This window comes from Mus caroli, unplaced genomic scaffold (genome assembly GCF_978045245.1).
Source record: "Mus caroli unplaced genomic scaffold, Mus_caroli_1 scaffold_1, whole genome shotgun sequence".
Classification (NCBI taxonomy): Eukaryota; Metazoa; Chordata; class Mammalia; order Rodentia; family Muridae; genus Mus; species Mus caroli.
Genome location: NW_028227256.1, coordinates 12,667,817 through 12,690,597, shown reverse-complemented (window position 1 = coordinate 12,690,597; position 22,781 = coordinate 12,667,817). Strand labels below are relative to the sequence as shown.

The window sequence follows — 22,781 nt, the reverse complement described above, 5'->3', positions numbered from 1 at the left end:
CCACCAAACCCATTTCTCTTTTTTTCCATCTATCTATCTATCTATCTATCTATCTATCTATCTATCTATCTATCTACTTATCTATTTTCTATTTGTCTGCTATTTATCTATTTGTTACTTTGAGGAAGACATTGCAGTGGCAAAATAACCAAATATACTTTCAAATCTCCATAGACCTAGTGATTAAATTTTTGAGCCAAACCAAGGGACTTTTGAATGTTGACTTTTAAATGTTAAGAATTTAGAGGGTTGAGTGAGGTATATATTCTTGTAACGTTGCCAAGAGACTGCAGGAAGAAAAGCACTAAAATGCTGTTTTAAAATTTATTCATAAATGTAAAATTTTTTAGTCCTTTCCTACTAGTATTAAATTTTGCTTTAGTTACTTGTGACAGATTATTATTAGCTATTTTGATAAGAAATATATCTAATTAAAATAATTTTTTTTTGTTTCGGTACTGGGGATTGACCCGGGGCTTAATGCAGACAAAATACTCTACCACTAAGGTTCATTACCAACCATAAAATATTATTTTTTAATTTACCAGATAACAAAGATAGTTTATGACCTCATGTAATCAGATCAACAATTTGCTTTTTCAAGCATGAAAAATAAACTTGATCAAACGTGATTATAAATTAGGCTTTATTCAGTTCAACTATTTCTTAAAAAAATAGGTCTTTGGAAAAGTGAGATAATTTATGTATGTTCTATGAGTCTCTGATGAGATCATTGGGCGATTTTTTTTCTGCCTGATAGGAGACCTTTTTCAGTAACCACAAGTATCTTCAGGTTCCCAGAAATGGTGCAGCCAGCAAGAGTGTCAGGAGGCTTCATGAGGCTAAGAGCTGAATCTGTCCTTGTCAGGGAAGAGAACTGAACCCTTGTGTGGTTGGCATGGAAGAGGGAGATATTCATCTAGAGTTGATCGAATGAGTAAACAGCAAAATAGTGATGACATTCAATAAATGATGCATTTTAGTCTGAATTGGATTTAGCTCTGTCTGATTTTGTTCAGGAAGATCAAGTGGCTTTCTATAGACTTCTGCCTCATGTATGTGCCACTTCACATCACAAATACTGGAGTCTTCTCTTGAGAGAAAGGCCATGTATGCTATTGACAGAATTCCCAACTGGCAGACATAAGTGCCTAACTTGGTTCTTAGCTCTTACTACCCCACAGATTTGCTACTTTAAAATAAAACATTCATATTAGCAATATGCTTTCTATTTACATGGTTTTAGCCATTGAACACCCTTTCCAGTGATACATTAGGATGCCATATTTAGAGCCAGATGGTGTGTGTGAGGTCAAGGTCGGCCACTCACCAGTGACCTGGGTGGAATAGAACAAAGAGCAGACTTCTCTGTCTTTACTGATAATTCTGAGCACTGTTGAGAAAGAACATACCTAAGCTAACCCCCCCTCGAATCTTTATAATTTCAAGATAAAATAAATTGTAAAATGTAAAATTTCCGTGGCTAGCATGGGAATAAGAATGTTAATAAGAGAATAATGGGAATGGACACTGGTCACTGACTCTCTCTTCCTATTAGATCTGGTCTCATCATGGTACTGCTTACTCATACATTGCTTCAAAGCAGTTGACGGTGTCAGAGTGAGGGCATTTCTAGTGAAATGTTTAGAGAACAATTAGGTCAATTTCAGGGATCCACTTGGTGTATGTGTGGACCTACTTAAGACAGATAGGTCCCTCATTTCTTCCTGTCTCCCTCGTTTTTGTCTTCTACAGTGTTGGAGATTAATCAGGGTGACATACATTCTAGGAAGGTCCTCTACCATTGAGCAGTATCCCAGGACTCAATGTATACCTGTTTCAGTGCTCTTATCTTTGAAATTAAAAACATCTTGGGCAATTTGCACTGGTTAAGAGACCCAGCAGAAACAGCTTGGCCATTCGAGGGATCATGTAATTTTGAAGCCATTGAAATAATCTTTCTCATTGGAATTTATCCCTGGTCACTCAGCTAGCTAATGGTGAAATGAACTCTTGGAAGTACAACCTTCCAATAGCCCCTTCAGGTAGTCCTACCTAAACTTGGGTGATGTTTTCCAAGGTATACAAAAGAGGTATTTGAAGTCATAAGACTGTCAGTTTTACTAGTTGATACATAATATAAAACAGCATTTTAAAATTCTGAAACATATATGTCATGGAGTAAGTTGCAGCATGGCCATGGACTTTTAATGTAGAACATAAAAGACTTCAAAAAGAACTCCGCTTGACAGATGTATCCAGGTCTTTCCAGACTTACATGTTCTCCTCTGAGTTTGACGCCATTTGCCAAAGTTTAGAAGGGACTCATAGGTGCATTCTGGGAAATACCTCCTTGTGAAACAGCACAGTTGAAGATTTCTTAGAGGAAAGTGTTCATTTGTTTCTCCTACCTGAAGACATTTGTCTCAGAGGAACTAGAAAGACTCAAAGTATGAAATTTCCAAGGACTTAAAAACAATTCTTTAAAATATAAAAATGAAATAAACAGCAATCTCTGAGAATGAAAGGGAGAGGTTTCAGAAAAATGCTTCCAGGGAAAACAGCAGAGCCTGGGTAAAGGGTCCCCATCATAAGCATTATGGAGCGGGGTGCTAAATAGAAGGCCTGACAGACATGGAACGTGAGACACTGGTCATATGGCAATAAGCCAAATGAATAAAAAAAAATAGATTCATTGATAAGAGACCTTAGAAAATAACTGCTTCATGAGGCTGTATGAAGAAAATGATCTTTGTAACTTATTTGCTATTCATTTAACAATAGATAGACCTGCTTGACTTTGTAAAACTATATATAGAAAATTCAAATACTCTAGATTTACAAAAACTGATCAACACTTAGTTTTTAGACACAAAAAGAAGTATGCATAATATAAATATCAATGCTTAATGAGTATAAACTCTTAAAGGTTTTGTTTTGGAACAAACATAAAAACCATTAAGAAATCCTAAGCACAATGGGACAAAAGAAATACTTTGAATTATTCTTAATATCAGGACTGCTTGAATTTTAACTAAAATCAAAATTCATTTCCTTATTTGAGATTTAATGACCAGATCCTGTTAAGAAATATTCAAGACTTATATTAGATTCTAAATATTTGGGCTATTTTTGTAAACATTTTTCCTTTAAAGAATAAAGAACAAAATTTAGATCCCCCCCCCCTTAAACAATACACTTTGTAGTTTGTGCTGTTAGTTTCCCATTTCCCTGAACTATATACACACATGCACGAAATGCATTTTGCTGCCGCAAAACCTGAGCATTGCCAGGAAACTAAGAAATCATTAATTTGAGATCTTAAGTAGGCTTAGAAATAATTTGGACTGTTTTCCTTTGGATGCAAGTGAGATCCCACGAGGTTGGAGACATCCTGGAGACTGCACAGCTGGCAGCTTCTCATCAGTAGCTGGAGCTTTGATTTCCACAAAGCAAGGTGAGTCTGGTGAGCAGGGTAACCCCCTGTGCTCAGTGCCTCTGGATTTGGTGTTCTCAGTAAGAAAATGCCTGGCATGACTTTTAGCAAGGAAAGTCCTCCTTGAGAGGTTCCAGGCTTGAAAACATGAGGAAGCTTGTAGGGTTGCTGCAGTTACTGAGTGTTCTGGCCATGCTTGGGAAGGACTTACGTCTACAAGGACATTCTTCTGCACCTTGTACTGTCATCCTAGGCCTCTACCCTAGTCGCCCAGACCTGGTCTCCTAGCACGGAAACTCATGCTGGGACCAGCTTTGTCTCTTATGGGGCTCTACTTTTATTTTCTTAAAAGTCGTTTTATAGAATCTCCATTTTTAGCAGCTCTTTATTTGTATGTTGGACAGCAGAGCAAACGATCCATGTTTGGAGTGCTGAAGCACACATTGTTTTAAAGGTGATTTCTGAATGTGGAGTACCAATTAAAAGTTTTATTTTATAATAGAACCTTCTGTACATTTTCAGCTTTATGTAAACTGAATTTCTGTAATAATCTATGACATGATATTTAGTTTATAGGTAAAAGCTCAAGCTTAAATTCCAAATACTTGATATCTGGTCATTAAATCTTACTAATTTCCATGATTTATAAGAACATCACAATTGCAACAACAAAGCAAAAGAAGAAAAGAAAAAATACCCTGTCAACTGTATCACAAATAAGTGAAAATACATATAAATATACCCTCCAAATTATATCCTAAAAATAAAAATACTGTATTCCTTTAAACAAACCTAAGAGCTTTATAATCCAAAGCAAGATACACAAAATGGGTTAAGAAGAGGTTACAATTTTGCAACAGGAAGTCTGGACAGCTCCTTCAGGCAGTAGCTGTGAAGGAGGTACCTGTGTCTCAGAAATGGCATGTCCACATGTTTGAGGCACATTTACATCCAGGCCTATTTACAAAGTTATGCAAAGTTTTGCAAGCTGAAAGCACCTTTCTCCCCGTAAGCATGAACACATGCAACAGCATTTCATCCTTTCATGTGCAAATTCTAAAGTTCACTGGGAGGTAAGAGTTAAAACTCCAAAACCTGCCTGCTATTGGAAATGAAAGGAGCAAAAATGTCAGACATGGCTGAGCACTGGTTCCTAAGAGAGCACTTTATTTGCTCGCTATTCAGGACTCGGTTTTATTTAAACAGTACTTAAACTATACTGTTCATGCCATGCAAAAATAATATTTTATGCACTGATATTAGGGGGAGGGGTTTCTCAAATTTTAGTTCACGGCATTATTAATCGCATTTTTAAGAAACAGTTTTTTTTTTTTCTTTTATTGCTTTTGTCACATGCTGGTCTCACGAGTGGGACAGTGACCTGTGTCTCCTGGGTTGGAATGAATTTCTGGGGCAAACAAGTGGTTCTCCATCTTGTAACCTTCTTGACTACTGTCCTTTTTGACTTCACCCACAGCCTGGTAAATGTCTTGCCTACAGTTGTCTGTGTTCTGGGGAGAGGAGGAACCCACACAGCCCTCTTCTCTTAAAGAGTCTCTGGCATCGCCAGGCTTATCTGCTAAGCAGTTGGGGCTGGGATCTGCTTGCTTGTCTGGTCTTGACCTTTGGAGGTCCAAGAAGTCTTCGTCTTCTCCAGTGTCTATTTCAGTGAAGCTCCTCCTTTCTCTAGAAGAGAAAGGAAACAGTTTTTGCTTGGGAAATCGTGGGGAGAAACCTTTGGATGGTCCCTGACAGTGTGCCGAATCATCAGCCTCCAGCAAGGGAGGCTGTCCCTGGGGGAGGGCTTCTTCTAGAAGGATGGTACTCATGTGCTGGGGAGTGGTGAGCGGAAAGTCAGCTGTGGTTACTGGCAGTGGCCTGGCTGTGCTGGGCGGGGTCTGTGGTGCACTGGCTCTGTTTTCCTGAAAGTTCACTTTGAGGGATCTGGACTTGAGGGGATTGCTCCCTTTCAGCGAGCTCTTAGGGCTGTCGCTGGCACTGTCAGGTTGCAAAGGACCATGGGAAGCCCCAGCATCGAGGTTCACAGTTATGTCAATTGGGGCATAATCCATTGCAGCCTCCCTGGCAGCAGGCCCCTTATCTCTGCTTAGTGTAAGGAATGGAGGTGCCCTGGCTCTTTGGTGCTCATCTGTTCCTGGGAGGTCCGTGGGGAACTTCATCTGCAAATGAGAGGCAGAGGGTGGTGGCAGGGGTGATCTCTCAGTCTCTGTGAAGTCCGTGGCACAGCTGGTGAAGCTGTCAATGCTGGAGGTGCTCTTCATGTCCACGATGACCTCGGTCTGTGCCACAGCCAGCTGCTCCTGTGGGCAGATCACCTCTTCCATTTCTATCTCCTCCTCATACACAGATGGCCTCTCAGGCTGTTCTTGGCAGTCTGGATTCGGGTGGGAATGAGGCTGTGTCTTGGTGATTTCATTGTACAGCATCTCCAGCTTCTGGGCACTCAGATGCTGTGGGCTGGAGGAAGAAGTATTGTTCAGATGTTCGTGGGAGTCTTTTTGGCTAACCTCCTGGTACTTATTCTCGTAAGATTTGTTGGAGCTTGTTTCTGACAGCGCCTTCCTGGCCCACTTCCACCGGCTTGGAGACAGGTGATTATCATCTACTGAGTCCTTGGTATTGGCTGACTCTCCAGCCTTCTCCACAGCCACGTCTATCAGTTCCATACTTCTAGCAAAGGCATCCTTTAAGTTCATAGAAACGATGCTGCCATTTCTTTTGGCTCTTTCAAGAGCCTCTCTCCTTTTAATAGCTTTCTCCTGGCGTTTTTGCTCCTTATAGAACTCAGAGAAATTGTTCACAATGATGGGTATAGGAAGGGCAATAACCAGGACTCCTGCAATGCAGCAGAGACCACCCACGATTTTTCCTAACAGTGTTTTTGGGTAAATGTCACCGTAGCCCACAGTGGTCATGGTGATGGTGGCCCACCAAAATGATGCAGGGATACTGGTGAATTTGGTAGCATCTTCATCTTTCTCAGCAAAAAACACCAAGCTGGAAAATATCATTATCCCCATGGCCAGAAATAATATTAATAAACCTAACTCATTGTAACTTCGCCTGAGTGTGAAGCCCAGAGACTGCAGGCCCGTTGAGTGTCTGGCGAGTTTCAGTATCCTGAGGATACGCATGATTCTGAAGATCTGGACCACTCGTCTAACATTCTGGAACTGCAGCACACTTTTGTTAGACTCGGTGAGGAAGATGGTTACATAGTATGGCAAGATGGCCAGAAGGTCAATGACATTCAGTGGGCCTTTAAAGAATTTCCATTTATTTGGTGAGGACAGGAATCGTAAAAGATACTCCATGGTAAACCAAGCAATGCACACAGCCTCTACGTGTGCCAACTTCCGGTTGTCACTGGGTTGCCCAAACTCGTCGTTTTCTTGCAGCTCTGGAAGTGTGTTGAGAGACAGAGCAATGGTGGAAAGAACGATGAACAGGATAGACACGATGGCCAGGATCTGGAAAGGAGAAGGAGGTCCATGTTAGCAAAGCTTCTTTGTTGCTCTGGCAACCACACATGCTTTGGTGGTTCTTTGAATGATAGAGAACACGCTTAGTTTTTCCAGAAAGGCTTTACAAAGTCTTTATAACCTAGAGTTCCCTAAGGATTACAAATACTTTATCACTTTATGAGCAATTTTGTTAAACAACCTCATGCACATTTAGATTTTGGTAATTTGGCAGAACCTGAGTTCTCCTTACTCACCACTGTCTGAAGTGTGGGCTACTGCCAATTGGATGAAGGCTCCATATGGTTGCCATACCTTTTTGGGGGTAATCATCTGTATCTCTTGGTAGCTCAATTTTCTTTTCAAAGTTACCCACTTTGTGTTGCTTGAGTGAATTATCTTACATGGTATATAAGATTGATAGAGAATCTCAAAGCTTTGTTTTTATAGCTGTGCACACCAATGCAGAACTCAAATATGAAGGAGTAGCCAGGCAGGATGCCTTGTAAGAGCAAACACTTCTCATTGGTCAGCATTGATTTGAGAAGCAATCAGGGATAGTTTTTGTCTGCTCAACATCACACGGGGGAAGAAGATCATGCACTAACTTCATTCAGGAAGACTTTTTCATGAAGACTTTGAAGAACAGAGATGTCAGTGAAGGACAGACAGACACCCCAGGCTGAGGGAAGGGTAACACAAGGAGAAAAATGAGGCCAGCATCATAAAGAAGCCAGAAGAGGATCTAGTGACTGAATTTTGGAGTCTGCTGCCCAAGCTCTGACATTGACTATTTTGTTTACTGTGAGACCTTGGCTAAATTATGTGACCTTTCTGTGTCTTTATATATATATATATATATATATATATTTATTAGGTATTCTCCTCATTTACACCTTTCTGTGTCTTGTTACAAATATGTTGAATGTGTGCAATGGTCATGACTACTTCATGGTTGTGGTAACAATTGCATAGATGCAGACATTGCTCAACAGATAAAAGATATTCAGATTGTTGATCCAGGACTTCAACGTAGTGACACAAAGGTCCAGAAAGGGTATTTGGCAAATCTGTAAATCCATACAAAATATAGGTAGTGTAAAGGGGCATTTCCCGATTCTAACTTAAGATTCTAGATTATGGGAAGGCATAGCAGGAAGATTAAAGTTAGAGAGCAATGTGGGGATGTATCCATGCTTAGAAAAATTGGTACATTTGGAGCACATAGCTCTAGGAGTAGGAAACACTCTGCTTGGTTTGGGTCAGCTGGCTTTCTCTGATATTTATCTATGTCCTTACGTGGAGGAACGTCCAGCAGGAAGTAGTAACTCCTAGAGCCAATGCCCTTTAACTTTGGCAGGCATCATTAGTAGCAGGTTTTGTATTTAGCTCTGAGAAAAGTAACCAATCAGTGATTGTTTTACATGGAGACCCAGCATCTAGTTAACATTTTCAAGCACAGTGATTTGTCTTGAGGCCATAGCTCAATGTTTATTAAACTGTAAAATAAAAATTCATTTGTACTAGGACTTTGGACTTCTCTTCTGCCTCTTGGTATGTATTCATGTGTGTGTGTGTGTGTGTGTGTCAGTAAAGGTACCTATGTGCTATGATAGTACCTTTTTATCTTTATGCTTTTTGTCTTTCCCCTAGAACCAGGTAATGTATTGTTGTTTCTTGAATGTACTTCAGAATTTCTTTTTATTAAAGTTCGGCCAGTTGGCCTGGAGATGTGACTCAGTGGTTAAGAACATGTCTGCTCTTGTTCAGGATCTGAGTTTGGCTCTCAACTCTCATGTCAGATGTTCCCACTGCCTCTACCTCCAGTTCCAGCTCCAGGGGATCTGACACACCCTTCTGGCTTTTGTGGGCATCCCCTCACACAGATACACACGTAAATAAAATAAATCCAGAGGGGATGGATGATGCCAAGAAAACACAACCGGGTCTATGCATGCATGTTCTCACAGAGAATGGAGCAGCACAACATCTGCATAGGTTCAAGCCAGGTGGGGCCCCAGCACTGAGACAGGGAAGAGGCATCAGTTCTCATCCCTAACTGTACTGGCTGGTTTTATGTGTCAACTTGACACAGGCTGGGGTTATCACAGAGAAAGGAGCTTCAGTTGGGAAAGTATCTCCATGAGATCCAGCTGTGGGATATTTTCTCAATTAGTGATCAAGGGGGAAAGGCTCCTTGTGGGTGGGACCATCTCTGGGCTGGCAGTCTTGGGTTCTATAAAAGAGCAGGCTGAGCAAGCCAGGGGAGGCAAGCCAATAAAGAACATCCCTCCATGACCTCTGCATCAGCTCCTGCTTTCTGACTTGCTTGAGTTCCAGTCCTGACTTCCTTTGGTGATGAACAGCAGTATGGAAGTGTAAGCTGAATAAACCCTTTCCTCCCCAACTTGCTTCTTGGTCATGATGTTTGTGCAGGAATAGAAACCCTGACTAAGACACTAACCAAGAAGCAATTTCCAGTTGACAGCCATTTACAAAGGAATAATCAGTCTCATGGGGGTAGGTACATAAGCCACACTTAAGGGCCTGCCCCATGCCCAGCAGTAGAACTGAGTAGACATGAACTCATTGGTTATTTGGGCAATTTCTTTTTGTCTCATATTGCTTTATTTGGCTTTAAAAAACCTCAATGACTTCTACTTAGATATTATACTATCCAATTTTCTGTTTTCATGTTTGTTTTTGCTTCTAGCAGTTTTTGCTTCTTTTTTTCTATTTTGTTTTCTAAAGAGAGAGAAAGTGTGGAGTTAGGTGGGTGGAGGTTGGTGAGAAGGATCTAGGAGGAGATGGGGAAGGGAAAACTGTGATCAAAATATTCTGTATAAAATTTCAAAATCAATTAATCTATCAATGAATCAAGTCTTCTTTTTAAAAGGTGGGTCGGTGAATCCCAGTAGGACCAGCTATCTTCATCTACTCTAAGAGCCTTACGGAGCCCCAAGTGGGAAAACCAGTAAGAATGCCTGTTTAGATGAGCCTGGGGATAAAGGATTGTTTACTGGAGACAAGTTAGACTGTTCACATTGAAGCTTTCCTTTATCAGTCAATGGTAGGGCAATTCCTACACTATTCTTTCTCTGAAGCCATTGGTCACCTCTTACCTGTTATCATGCTCTAGCACAAGAAACCAGGTCTGCCTGTGTAGTTTTTAGGGGGGTATACTCATTACCACACTGTGATTTTTCTTTTATGTACCAGAGGCTGGCCTTCAATTCACTCTGTAGCCTACACTGGCATGATTCTTCTGAACTTCCCACAGGCATTTGCTACCACACCCAGCTCTGGATATCTTAACATTGGAGTTTCTTCCATCACTCTTCTACAGAAACCTGTCCTCTAGATACCCACATTGAATAGCTTCCTAGGACAATTTCTATGATGATACTCTTATTTGTCAATTTTGAGGGAAAGAAGAAAATCAGAAATGCAACCCTATAGGTGGAACAACAATATGAACTAACCAGTACCCCCCGAAGCTCGTGTCTCTAGCTGCATATGTATCAGAAGATGGCCTAGTCGGCCATCAGTGGAAAGAGAGGCCCATTGGTCTTGCAAACTTTATATGCCTTAGTACAGGGGAACACCAGGGCCAAGAAGTGGGAGTGGGTGGGTAGGGGAGTGTGGGGGGGTATGGGGGACTTCTAGGATAGCATTGGAAATGTAAAGGAAGAAAATACCTAAAAAAAAAGAAATGCAAATGAATCCATCTTACTATTTTAAACCTCTTTATTAAAAGTATGGTATCAGGAAGCAGGCCCAGGATTGTACACATGCTCAGCATGTGCCGTACCACTGAGCCAGGTGTCTCTCTTTCAACCTTTGGACAAAGAATAATAGGTATTCAGTTTGCCTTGTGTTAAAGTTGGTTTATTTCTTTTTTTTTAAGATTTATTTATTTCATATATGTGAGCACACTGTTCCTGTGTTCAGACACATCAGAAGAGGGCATTAAATCCTCGTATAGATGGTTGTGAGCCACCATGTGGTTGCTGGGAATTGAACCCACGACCTCTGGAAGAGCTGTCAGGGCTCTTAACTGCTGAGCCATCTCTCCAGCCTGCTGTTTTATTTCTTAACCAAAAAATTCTAAACCCAGAAATGCTGTGTTATATTAATGCAGATTATAATCTAGATGTTTACAATCTGACAAAGATGACTTCATTTAACACATGAAGAGTTATCATACATATGAGATGGGACAGAGTACATCTTTGAAGAAAGGGAATTATTGTAGAAAATATAAACATTCAAGCTCCTAGTAGCATTACATGTACAGTAGGGAAACCAAAGGGACAGACATGCATTATTTTCTATTTCACATCGAAGTCAATTTGCTAGAAGCCATTTGATCTCCATTTGGAGGAATGGTTTATTTTAAATATCTTGTGAAGCTTGGTGTTTTCTCAGAAGAACAGCTTTTCAGACATACTCCATACATACCAAAGGTGATTTTTGTAGAACAATAAGTCAAATGTCTGTTTGTTATCTTATCAGAGAGACTTTCAATATGATAAATGTGAAATTTTGTCAGAGCTATTGGATAAACTTCTAAACATGGATATTTACAGTAAGTACAATGAACCTTGATGACATGTACATTGCTCTATTATTACAGCCATGCATCCGTTAGGACATGACTAACTCAGGCTTTTAATCTGTTGCCTTGAATTGACCTCCAGACCCAGCAGAGCCAAATTGTTTCTCTCAGCTTTAGCAAGTAGACTTAGGTTTACTAATGGCAAAGGAAGTGGCTCTCCCAAGCAACTATATGATGTTAGTCCATCTTCCTTGGAGATTTGAATTAGCTCATTGCCAAGATCCCTTTCTCACTGGCATTTAGTGGTTCCATGTTTACTTTAACATTTTTTCTTATTCTAGTCTAGTCATGACTATAAACTAAACCAAAGACAAGTCCTGAATGACCCTGACATTTGGCTGCATGGACAGAATTAAATTTTGTTGAATTAGATTTTTAATTAAATCTCAAAAGTGAGATGCCCCACCTGCTTCAGAGGATCTCTGACTGGATCACGAAGAAAGTCCTTTGTAAAACATTAAGTGTGAGAAGTGTAAGAAACACTGGAGAGCCTTCCACATTGGTTTTTATTTGAGGCAGGGGGCACATCTTCCAGGGTGACCTTGATCCTACCATGTAGGTGAGAAAGATCTTGAACTGTCATTCCTTCAGTCTAAGCTTCTCAGTCCTGAGTTTATGTTTATATGTTGCTGGGGTTGGGTGTCTTATGTATGAGAGTAAGAGGCCAAGTCCAACTGAGCAACATCTCCAGGACACATCTCATTTTAAATATGTATCTAGATTTTTTTTTTTTTTTTGTAGCCCAGGCTGGCCTCTGCTTCCCAATCATCTCACCTTTGTTTGCGGGTACTAGAATACAGGTGTGTGCCACCACAACCAGCTTCCTATCCGTATTTTCAATACTTTCAAGCATATTCTTTGACCTAAATAATGATTTGTTTCTGTTTCCTTCTAAGTAAACCACCTACATGGCCAGGACTAGGATTTGACAGAGGTTGCTTCAGGTGCTTCATGTCTTGAAATATGCCTAAAGCTTTATGCCTGTAATTTACGTGTACTCATCTGCTCTGTCTTCACTGCCTGTCTGGCTGTCACACAAATAGAAATCTCTGTGCTTCAGTGGTTTTGCCTCTTTGTTCCCCTAAGCCTGCCTCCCTTCCCATGAACACATGTCAAGAGGTGAGTGAAGTAGGCTAAATGTTCTAAACTGCTATATAGCTCTCTGGCTTTATTTCTCTTCCTAGTGGGGCATAATTGATGCTTGGATGAGCTGTGGAGAAGAATGACATAGACTTCTCAGGGAAGGGACAAGTTTTTAAACTGACAGGAAGGAAGAGGGATGTGGAAAGCATTCTTAGAAGCAGGAATAACTTTCGACTTCCAGAATAGAAATACAATGTGTTGGCTGTTCTGAGCCTATCAGCCAAATGCCAACCCACTTGTTGAAGGAAGAGGCAGGAATTTGGTAAGAATAGCATGATTTCAATGTCCCAGTGAAGGAAGAGTCACATTTTTTTTGTTTTTGTTTTTGTTTTTGTTTTTCAGTTCCAGCCTTTAGTGTTCTTTGAGCCACATGGTGCCCACCCTTCTAAGATTGAAGGCCACAGACTGCCTGACTGCCCCTTCTTTTTCTGACATTCCCTTGACTCTCCCAAAACAAAAGAGGCTCCATGCTTAAGTTCTCTCGGCCAATTCTTTCATACAGGCAAGACTGCTTATGCTCCAACACCACATGACTAAATGAAAAGGACACACATCACTATAAAGTTCAGTTGCTGGCAAAATTCACTCCCCTTGCCGTTTTGTGGTAGGCTTGAATGAGGGATTGTCTATGTGCACAACGTTTTCTGTACAGGGAGAAGTGGGGTGTGGAGAGCAACCCTGTTTAGATTTCTTTCTTTCTTTCTCTCTCTCTCTTTCTTCCTTCCTTTCTCTCTCTCTCTCTCTCTCTCTCTCTCTCTCTCTCTCTCTCTCTCTCTCTTTCTTCCTCTTATTAGATATTTTCAAGATTGCTTTTCAATTTCACATACAAACATACTTTTGGGGGGAGGGGGAGTTTGGATATCTTATGACTAAATTTGCTGTTCTGCTGGTGTCTTCTGAAATAAGCTTAGTTTCATTATCCATGATATATTTCCATATCTGAAAGGGTTAGGTTTTAGGAATCAAGTCATGGATGAAGGTTGATAAGTGGAATTTCCTATTATTCTTAAGATCTTTATAATCATGGGGGCAATAGTGAGTTGGAGGTGGCGCCAGTCTTATACCCAATCCATGAATCGGCAGAAACTGCTTCTCAGGGAAGTCTTAGGGAGCCTAAGAGTAGAAGTGGAGACTAGCCACGCGTGGTGGAATGCAGACATCTCCTCTTCTGCCAGCTCTTTATGAGCAAGAGTCATGGATCCTCTCTGTTGACTGCTTGGTCTCAATGAATATTTAATTAATTATATTTGCTTGTTTCTGTTGCTGTGCTGGAGACCAAACCCAGAGACTTGCATATATTCAACAAGACCTTGCTACTGAACTATCCCACAGTCTCCATGAAGGTTTAGACCCTGACCTTTGCTATGGGTATGGAAGGATGTGGGAAAAGATGCAAGAAGAGACCCATACAAACAATCCTTTCAATGGGGTTTCATCAAGTTCAATTGCTTAGAAATTGTACATTATAAAAATTGATCTGGAAGAAAAATGGAAAACACAAAGAAGCAAAGATTGAGGGCTCTAGTAAGTGGCTGGCAGTGATACATGGTATGACTGAGGGTAAAGAGCTTGAGTTTGAACCCTGGTTCTGACATCCTGTGTTCTCTCTCTGACCGTGGACATCGGAAGCAACTTTTCTGAGAGTCAGTAGCTTCACGTAGAGAGTGTGGAAAGTAAAATACTTGCTTTTGTTACCTATTTGTCTTGAGGACAAATAAAACAAAGTTCATGTTAGGTTTTTGTAAATTGTAAAGCAATAACATTATACATTATTATGCTTATCTGAGAAGTTCCCAAATCATACATCAATTTCTGTTGAGTCAAAAGAAGAATCCAGTTCTGTCCATATTCTGAAAGCCTAGACAACCCCCTCCAATATCCTACAAAGAGACCATGTTCAGGAGCATGGCATAGTTAGGAAAGCCAGAAAAACATCAGGTTCTCAGATGTTTGGTGCCAACGAATAGGAATTCCTCCCAAAGCTGTTCTTTTAATAACCGCAAGCCTTCCAACATGCTCCCTCTTCTCCCAGTCGCCTGGACAGCTCAGGCGTTGGGAACATTTAACATGGAGCGTTAGTTTCCTGTATTCATTGTAAACAAGAGGTTCATGAACACTTTCTGCACTGACTTGAATTGCAATTTTTCTTCTATAGCCTTTAAAAAAAGATTTATTTATTTATTTTATGTATATGAGTACAATTTTAGCTGTCTTCAGACATACCAGAAGAGGGCATCAGATCCCATTACAGATGGTTGTTAGCCACCATGTGGTTACTGGGAATTGAACTCAGAACCTCTGGAAGAACAGTCAGTGCTTTAATAATCTTATTTATTTTTTTAAAGATTTATTTCTTTATTTTATGTATAGGAGTACACTGTAGTTGTCTTCAGACACACCAGAAGAGGGCGTCAGATCCCATTACAGATGGTCTTGAGTCACCATGTGGTTGCTGGGTTTTGAACTTAGGACTTTTGGAAGAGCAGTCAGTGCTCTTAATCACTGAGCCATCTCTCCAGCCTTTTTTATAACCTTACTTATGATTGAAGAGCTGCCTTTTTTGAAGAGTGGCCAGACTTAGGCAATAAAAATACAGAATATTTTAGTTGTATTTCAACGGAATGTTTATCTGGGATGTACTGAAAATGTATTTGATGTTTATATGAAATGAAAATTTAAGAAAGTGTTCTGTATTTGATCAGGCATGCTGGCCTGGGAACAATCTCTGCTCCAGAATCTCTAACCAGATTTAAGTTTTAACTCGATGTATTGTTTCTCTGTGTTTGGTTTGTGCATGTGAGTGCAGCTGACTGAGGAGGCCAGGAGACAATCAGATGCCCTGGAGCTGGAGTGACCCACAGTCATGACACCCACCATCCATGGGCATGAGGGATCCACTGGGATCCTTTGCAAGTGCTGTATCCTCTCTCTAGCCCTCAAGTAGATCGGGCTGTTCCTGGGCATCTGGAATATTGAACAGGGCAACTTGAAGATGAACAGTGGCTGGGATGTAGTTGTTGTACTGATGGCTCTCTGTGACAGGCAACAGCAAACTCATACTGTGTGAAGTCTTGTTTCTGTCCTCAGTGGAATGCTCTCAAGTGTCTTTCACCATTCCCTCCTTTTAGCTTAGCTTCCTAGAGTGTTCCCTTACACCCATACAGCCTTATAGCCCTCTTGATCATTCAACAAGTTCACAGGAGACAATTTTGTTTCTCAAACAAGGTTTTAGGCTTATGGTAATTACTACTGATTTTCTGTGGAAGTTCTTACAGTGACTAACAGAACAGGCACTTTCTGAATATATTTTGGATAAAGGAATCAACCCCTACCCTTGATACTGCCCCCTTTTCCTCAAAAGAGCTGGAGAAAATGAGAATGGATCCTTGAAGAAATTAAGGATTTTTCTACCCAAGTATGATACCAACACCTGTTGTTCTCGAACTCACAAAGCCGACGCAGTAGGTCCATGCAGGTATGAAAGATTCAAGGCTTGGTATGAAAAAATATAAATAAATAATGAAAGAAAGCCAACTATTTTTCTAATTATGAGAGAACATGACAGTGGTTTTGCCATTTTGGCTGGCTTCTTCATAATCCAAAATAAACCTAATATCTTTAACTGGCATTAATCATTTTTCTTCTTAAATAGACATTCCTATTTTGAATGGTCCATGTTGAGCTAACAGAACAGCTTTACAAGTTCAACAACATAATATTTTCCTAGTTTTAAGATTTATACTTTTTATTAATCCTTATTTCTTTATTATTCCATGGAGATTGCCTTTCTTATTTTAAATCCTTAATTCTTTAGGAAGCCTGTTCTTGAATTGATATTGGCTTTGGTTGTCACCTTCATGGAAGGATATATTTGCTTAGAGAAAAGTGCTGTATTCATTCTATAACACATCTTCATTGAGTTTGCATGTAATTTAACCAGTGCACAGTAATAGTTGTATGTATAGGCCTGTAGGATTCATACTTGTGCAAAAGATGTTAAGCCACTGAGAATAATGAATGATACAGGTTATATATTAAACCACATTTGCATATATTCTTATTTTATTTTACTCTTAACAGTATTTTATTAACTCTTAATTTCATACACTATGTTTTAAGTATATTTACCCCAGCTCCTCCCACAATCAACCTTTCTAGCTTCCCTATCTTTAAACCCAATTTTGAGGTTTCCTCACCCCCTCTCCCCATCCACTCAAGTTTGCATTGCTCAACTAATCTTGGTAGTGGGCCTTTCCTGGCATAAGGTTGACTTAGCAGGGGTCAGACCACTAAAGAAAACAATTCTTCTCTCCTAGCACCTATACACATATTTTATATATCTACAAAACAATCACTATTTCATGTGGCTAACATGAAATATTAAAAATGGAAAATATTAAAAAATATGTAAAAGTGAAAAAAATTAAGAAGTCAGCACATTCTACTGAAGAAATACATATTTACAAGAATAACTTTTTTGGTTCATTTTTTATTAGATATTTTCTTCATTTACATTTCAAATGCTATCCCAAAAGTCCCCCCACCCCCGCCCTGTTCCCTAACCCACTCACTCCCGCTTCCTGGCCCTGGCATTCCCCTCTACTGGGGCATATGATCTTCAAAGACCAAGGGCCTCTCCTCCCATTGATGGCCGACTAAGCCATCCTCTGCTACATATGCAACTAGATACATAGTTCAGGGGGTGAGGTACTGGTTAGTTCATACTGTTGATCCTCCTATAGTGTTGCAGATCCCTTTAATTCCTTGGGTACTTTCTCTATCCCCTTCTTTAGAGGCCCTGGATGACTGTGAGCATCCACTTCTGTATTTGACAGGCACTGGCATAACCTCACAAGAGATAGCCACATCACGGTCTTGTCAGCAAAATCTTGCTGGCATATGCAATAGTGTCTGGGTTTGGTGGTTGTATATAGGATGGATCCCCAGGTCGGGCAGTTTCTGGATGGTCCTCTCTTCGGTCTCAGCTCTGAACTTTGTCTCTGTAACTCCTTCCATGGGTGTTTTGTTCCCCAGTTACAAGAATAACTTGTTAAAGTACCACGTGATTCTTTAGCATCTCAGATTCTTAAGGATTTAGGACAAAGTTAGACAATTCTCAGAAGCTTTCTTCACCATTTCTCATTGTTACCAGGTTTTCAGTTCTTTAAAAAGATAATCCATGGAACCTTGAAGAGTAAGCCAGTGTTTTGAACGTGTTTTATTTTCCAACAGGAAGATTAGGCATTTCTGCATGTTTACATTTCTACTCAGGTGTTTTAGATTTCTACTCTTGCTTTTAGTGTTGGAAAAGTATTGGAAAGGTTTAATTGAAGTGCAATTCTAATCACAAGTAATTTTAAGGGATGCCTTGAGGACACATAGGAAGAGAATTCCATTGAAAAAGGAAAGTAAATGCAAAGCAGGCTGAGAGGAGAGGACGATCAATGGCTTTGAGGCTCATTTTGGGACCGGAGGTATGACTCAGGAGGCATGGTGTGGAGATGAATTAATGGATGCTACGTACAAGAGTGTGTGTGTACTGAGCAACTCCAGTCAGGGTATTCCAGTGTGAATGTTCCCTCCCTCATTTGTGCAATGCATAACTCTGAAAGCCCCAAGGAATAGAAAGCTCTGCAGTGTATCTTTGCTGGTACTTCATGGAGGTCAGGCGAATTGTGAAGGGCATATGATGTAAGGAAATCAAGTGTGTTGAGCTTCTTTCTGCAGACAAGGTTCCCTGGCTCAGCAGCAGCAGATTAGCAATATGGTGTGTGAAATGCTGAGTTGTTGGACACGTGAATTCCCAGGCCCAGTTTCATTATTATGGAATAATACCGGGAGATGTCTAGCAGTCTGTTTTTGATTGTTTATTTTGACATCAGTGACTCTGATGCCTACCAGAGCTCAATGATGCTTCTATGAGGAGTAAATGCAACCAAAGACATCAAGCAAGGCAGTGAATTTTGTATTAGTAGTGTGGAGAGATTGGTGGCTGAAATACACGAGACAGGTTGGAGACACAAATGAAGCCAGGGGGCAGTTTCTACAGCATCCGGACGATGGACAGATTATAAGACCATTTCTCAAGAGGCATTTCACTCTTATTTGGTACAGGGTGGAGGAGTCCAGGGTCCTCTCTAGCTTCTCACTGATTTACTCATTCACTCTGATGAATGTTCATCATCTTACATCATTAGAAGGCAGTCATCCTTGGCCTTAACCATGACTTAACATCAAAAATGTTTCTTCATAGTAAGAAAATATTCTACTCAGAACTTTAGGTATTGCCAGTAAGAACATTTTCTGATAGAGTTAAACAGTTCACTGAGCATGAGAGTAAACTATGTGTTATTTACTAGAACTCCTTTCTTATGTAAAAGTGTTACCCTAAGTGTATACGCTCAAGTCACCAAGGGCAAAGGCTAGCTTCAGGACAGATTTGTGCTTCCTGTTCCCTGAAAGCATGCTCAATTGTTGAACGGCTGAGTACCCATCCCTACTTTGAGTTTCTGCAAGGAAGTGTTCTAATTTTCCAGAATTAAAGTGCCATTAAAATCTGGCTTTGTTCTTTGGATACCAACTCTTCCTTTCAGCTTTTCAGTCACCATTAGCAGAGAACCGCAAGGATTTATTTCCACCATTATCACCATAGCTCAAGACGGTGTCCCAGCAGCTTCAACAGCAAGAAACAAAACAAAACAAGAGCCGAAATGCAATCATTTTTCCTTTTAATAAATCTCTGTGGCAAACATCTTCTAAAAAGTACTTTTGCGGTCATCATCATTAAGACCACATTAAGGAATGCTGGCAAACAAGACAAGCAGGGGTTCATGGCAGAACTGAACAGTGCTGCCAAGGGAAACATTAGATGGGAACCAAACCCAGTTGGGCCTGAAGGAACCTTGCCTGATTCACTCTTCATCTATTAGGGAGGCTGCTGTATGATTTCTCAGCCCCAGAAGTAGCTGTATTTCATAGGTGTGTTTTCACATCTGATGCAAGGATGGTAGGTATTCTAAGCATGACAAACAAAGGCTTTTCATTGGGACCTACTTGGCTTGCCTCAGCAGCAGTGGAGACCCATAAGCAGAAGGACTCCAGTGCTTCTGTACTAAATACATCTCTGTTTTCCACTTAGTCTCAGAAAGTGCATGTTGGATAGAGGAATCACTTTATTACTGTCTTATGTGGACAACGTCTATGGTCACATAGATTCATTCTAAGCATAGGGAAACCCCTAGATTCTCTGATGAGAGCTACTGGAGGCCTGGCCATTTAAACCATATATATATATTTTTTTGTTTTGTTTTGTTTTGAGACAGGGTTTCTCTGTATAGCCCTGACTGTCCTGGAACTCACTTTGTAGACCAGGCTGGCCTCGAACTCAGAAATCCACCTGCTTCTGCCTCCTGTGTGCTGGGATTAAAGGCATGTGCCACCACGCATGGCTTTAAACCATATATATATATATTTTTTAGAATTAATTTTTTATTAGGTATTTTCCTCATTTACATTTCCAATGCTATCCAAAAAGTCCCCAATATACTCCCCCCCAACTCCCCTACCCACCCACTCCCACTTTTTGGCCCTGGTGTTCCCCTGTACTGGGGCATATAAAGTTTGCAAGTCCAATGGGCCTCTCTTTCCAGTGATGGCCGACTAGGCCATCTTTTGATACATATGCAGCTAGAGTCAAGAGCTCTGGGGTACTGGTTAGTTCATAATGTTTAAACCATATTTTTAAACTCTACTGTAAAATAAAATATTTTATAGAAAAGATAATTATTTTTCTCTTATTTAGGTTTTCCTTTATTCATAATATTTTCATGTGTGTGCAGGTGCAGTTTTCATGAAGGCCAGATGTGGACTTTGGGTATTATTGTTCACCATATTTGGGGATCAAGGTTTCTCACTGCTCTGGAATTCATCGATTAGGAAGCTGGTTATCTAGCTAGGCACAGGTGTGTCCTTCCTTAGCACTGAGATTATGAGCCACACCCATCATATCCAGATTCTTTTATTTATTCAGTTTACATTACAATCAAAGCCACCTTCCTTCTATCCTTACAGTCTCACCCTTACAAATCCCTCCCCTCACTACCTCTTCCCCATCTCTTTAGAGAAGGGGAAACCGCCCCTCCCCCTGACATTCAGATTTTTTTTTATATGGGTTCTGGGCTTCATGCTCAGACACGTTCTTTACCAGATAACAAAGCTCCTCTTCCCCCCACCCCCCGCCCCAGCTAGCATAAAACATTCTTTGGAAATAGCTTTTAGTTCTATTTGTTTTTTTTTCAGTTTTTTATTAGATATTTTCTTCATTTACATTTCAAATGCTATCCAAAAGTCCACTATAACACCCCCCCCCCCACCTGCCCTGCTCCCCTACCCACCCACTCCCACTTCTTGGCAATGGTGTTTCCCTGTACTGGGGCATATAAAGTTTGCAAGACCAAGGGGCCTCTCTTCCCAATGATGGCTGACTAGGCCATCTTCTGCTACACATGCAGCTAGAGACACGAGCTCTGGGGGTACTGGCTAGGTCATATTGTTGTTCTACCTATAGGCTTGCAGAACCCTTCAGCTCCTTGGGTACTTTCCTCCACTGGGGGCCCTGTGTTCCATCCAATAGATGACTGTGAGCAGCCACTTCTGTATTTGCCAGGCACTATCATAGCCTCACATGAGACAGCCATATCTCAGCAGGGTCCTGTCAGCAAAATCTTGCTGGCATATGCAATAGTGTCTACGTTTGGAGACTGATTATAGGATAGATCACTGGGTGGGGCAGTCTCTGAATGGTCCATCCTTTCGTCTTAGCTCCAAACTTTGTCTCTGTAACTCCTTCCATGGGGATTTTGTTCCTTATTCTAAGGAGGAATGAAGTATCCATGTGTTGGTCTTTCTTCTTCTTGATTTTCTTGTGTTTTGCAAATTGTATCTTGGGTATTCTAAGTTTCTGGGCTAATATCCACTTATCAGTGAGTGCATATCAAGTGACTTCTTTTGTGATTGGGTTACCTCACTCAGGATGATATCCTCTAGATATATCCATTTGCCCAAGTATTTCATAAATTCATTGTTTTTAATAGCTGAGTATTGTGTAAATGTATCACGTTTTCTGTATCCATTCATTTGTTGAGGTATATCTGGGTTCTTTCCAGCTTATTTGTTAAACTGGGACTCTAAAATAGAAGCTATACCACATCTTAAATCTCAAGACTCTAGATAATAAAGTAGGTTTATTAAAACAATTTTTTTTAAAGATTTATTTATTTATTATATGTAAGTACACTGTAGCTGTCTTCAGACACTCCAGAAGAGAGCGCCAGATCTCGTTACAGATGGTTGTGAGCCACCATGTGGTTGCTGGGATTTGAACTCTGGACCTTCGGAAGAGCAGTCGGGTGCTCTTACCCACTGAGCCATCTCACCAGCCCAAAACAAATATTTTTTAAAGATTCTATTATATATATATATATATATATATATATATATATATATATATATATATATATATGACTAGTAGCTTTCCTCAGACACACCAGAAGAGGGCATCATATCCCATTACAGATGGTTGTAGGCTACAATGTGGTTGCTGGGAATTGAACTCAGGCCCTCTGGAAGAGCAGTCAGTGCTCTTAACCTCTGAGCCATCTCTCCAGTACTTAAAACAAATCTTAAAAGGTTCTTCCCATTCATATCTTCCTACTGAAGTGTTTTGAACTAGTAGCATCACTGACAGTAGGCTTTGCCCCAAGCTCCCTTCTTTAAAACAAAAGGTACTAAGGATTAGACCCAAGGCCCATGTTAGGGAAGCACTCTATTTACAACAGAGCTACAAACTCATTTTACAATCTAAATTTTATTTTGTTTATTTTTGAAACAGAGTCTGACTATGTAGCTCATCAAGCTGGCCTTGAATTTGTGATCATCCTGACTCAGCCTTCTTGCTGGGATCACAGGTCTGCATTAACACACTTGGCTGTACACTTACAGGAAATTCATATGTGCCTTTGAATTTGAGGGGCACTCCCTTTAGACATGTGTGTGTCACTTGAGAAAAGAAATCAGAAGGCAGGGGAGCATTGCTCAATGTATA

At 40.4% G+C, this 22,781-nt stretch overlaps 1 protein-coding gene across 1 annotated transcript in view; it reads right to left on the bottom strand.

Moving 5' to 3' along the window:
- Window positions 1-627: 627 nt before the first annotated feature.
- Window positions 628-22,781, bottom strand: part of Kcnb2 (potassium voltage-gated channel subfamily B member 2) — a 423,142-nt gene continuing 400,988 nt past the window's right edge. Inside the window, exon 3 of the mRNA XM_021165716.3 lies at window positions 628-6,927. Within this exon, the coding sequence (XP_021021375.1) occupies window positions 4,786-6,927 (2,142 nt within the window). The 3' untranslated portion in view covers window positions 628-4,785. The remainder of the gene's footprint in view (window positions 6,928-22,781) is intronic.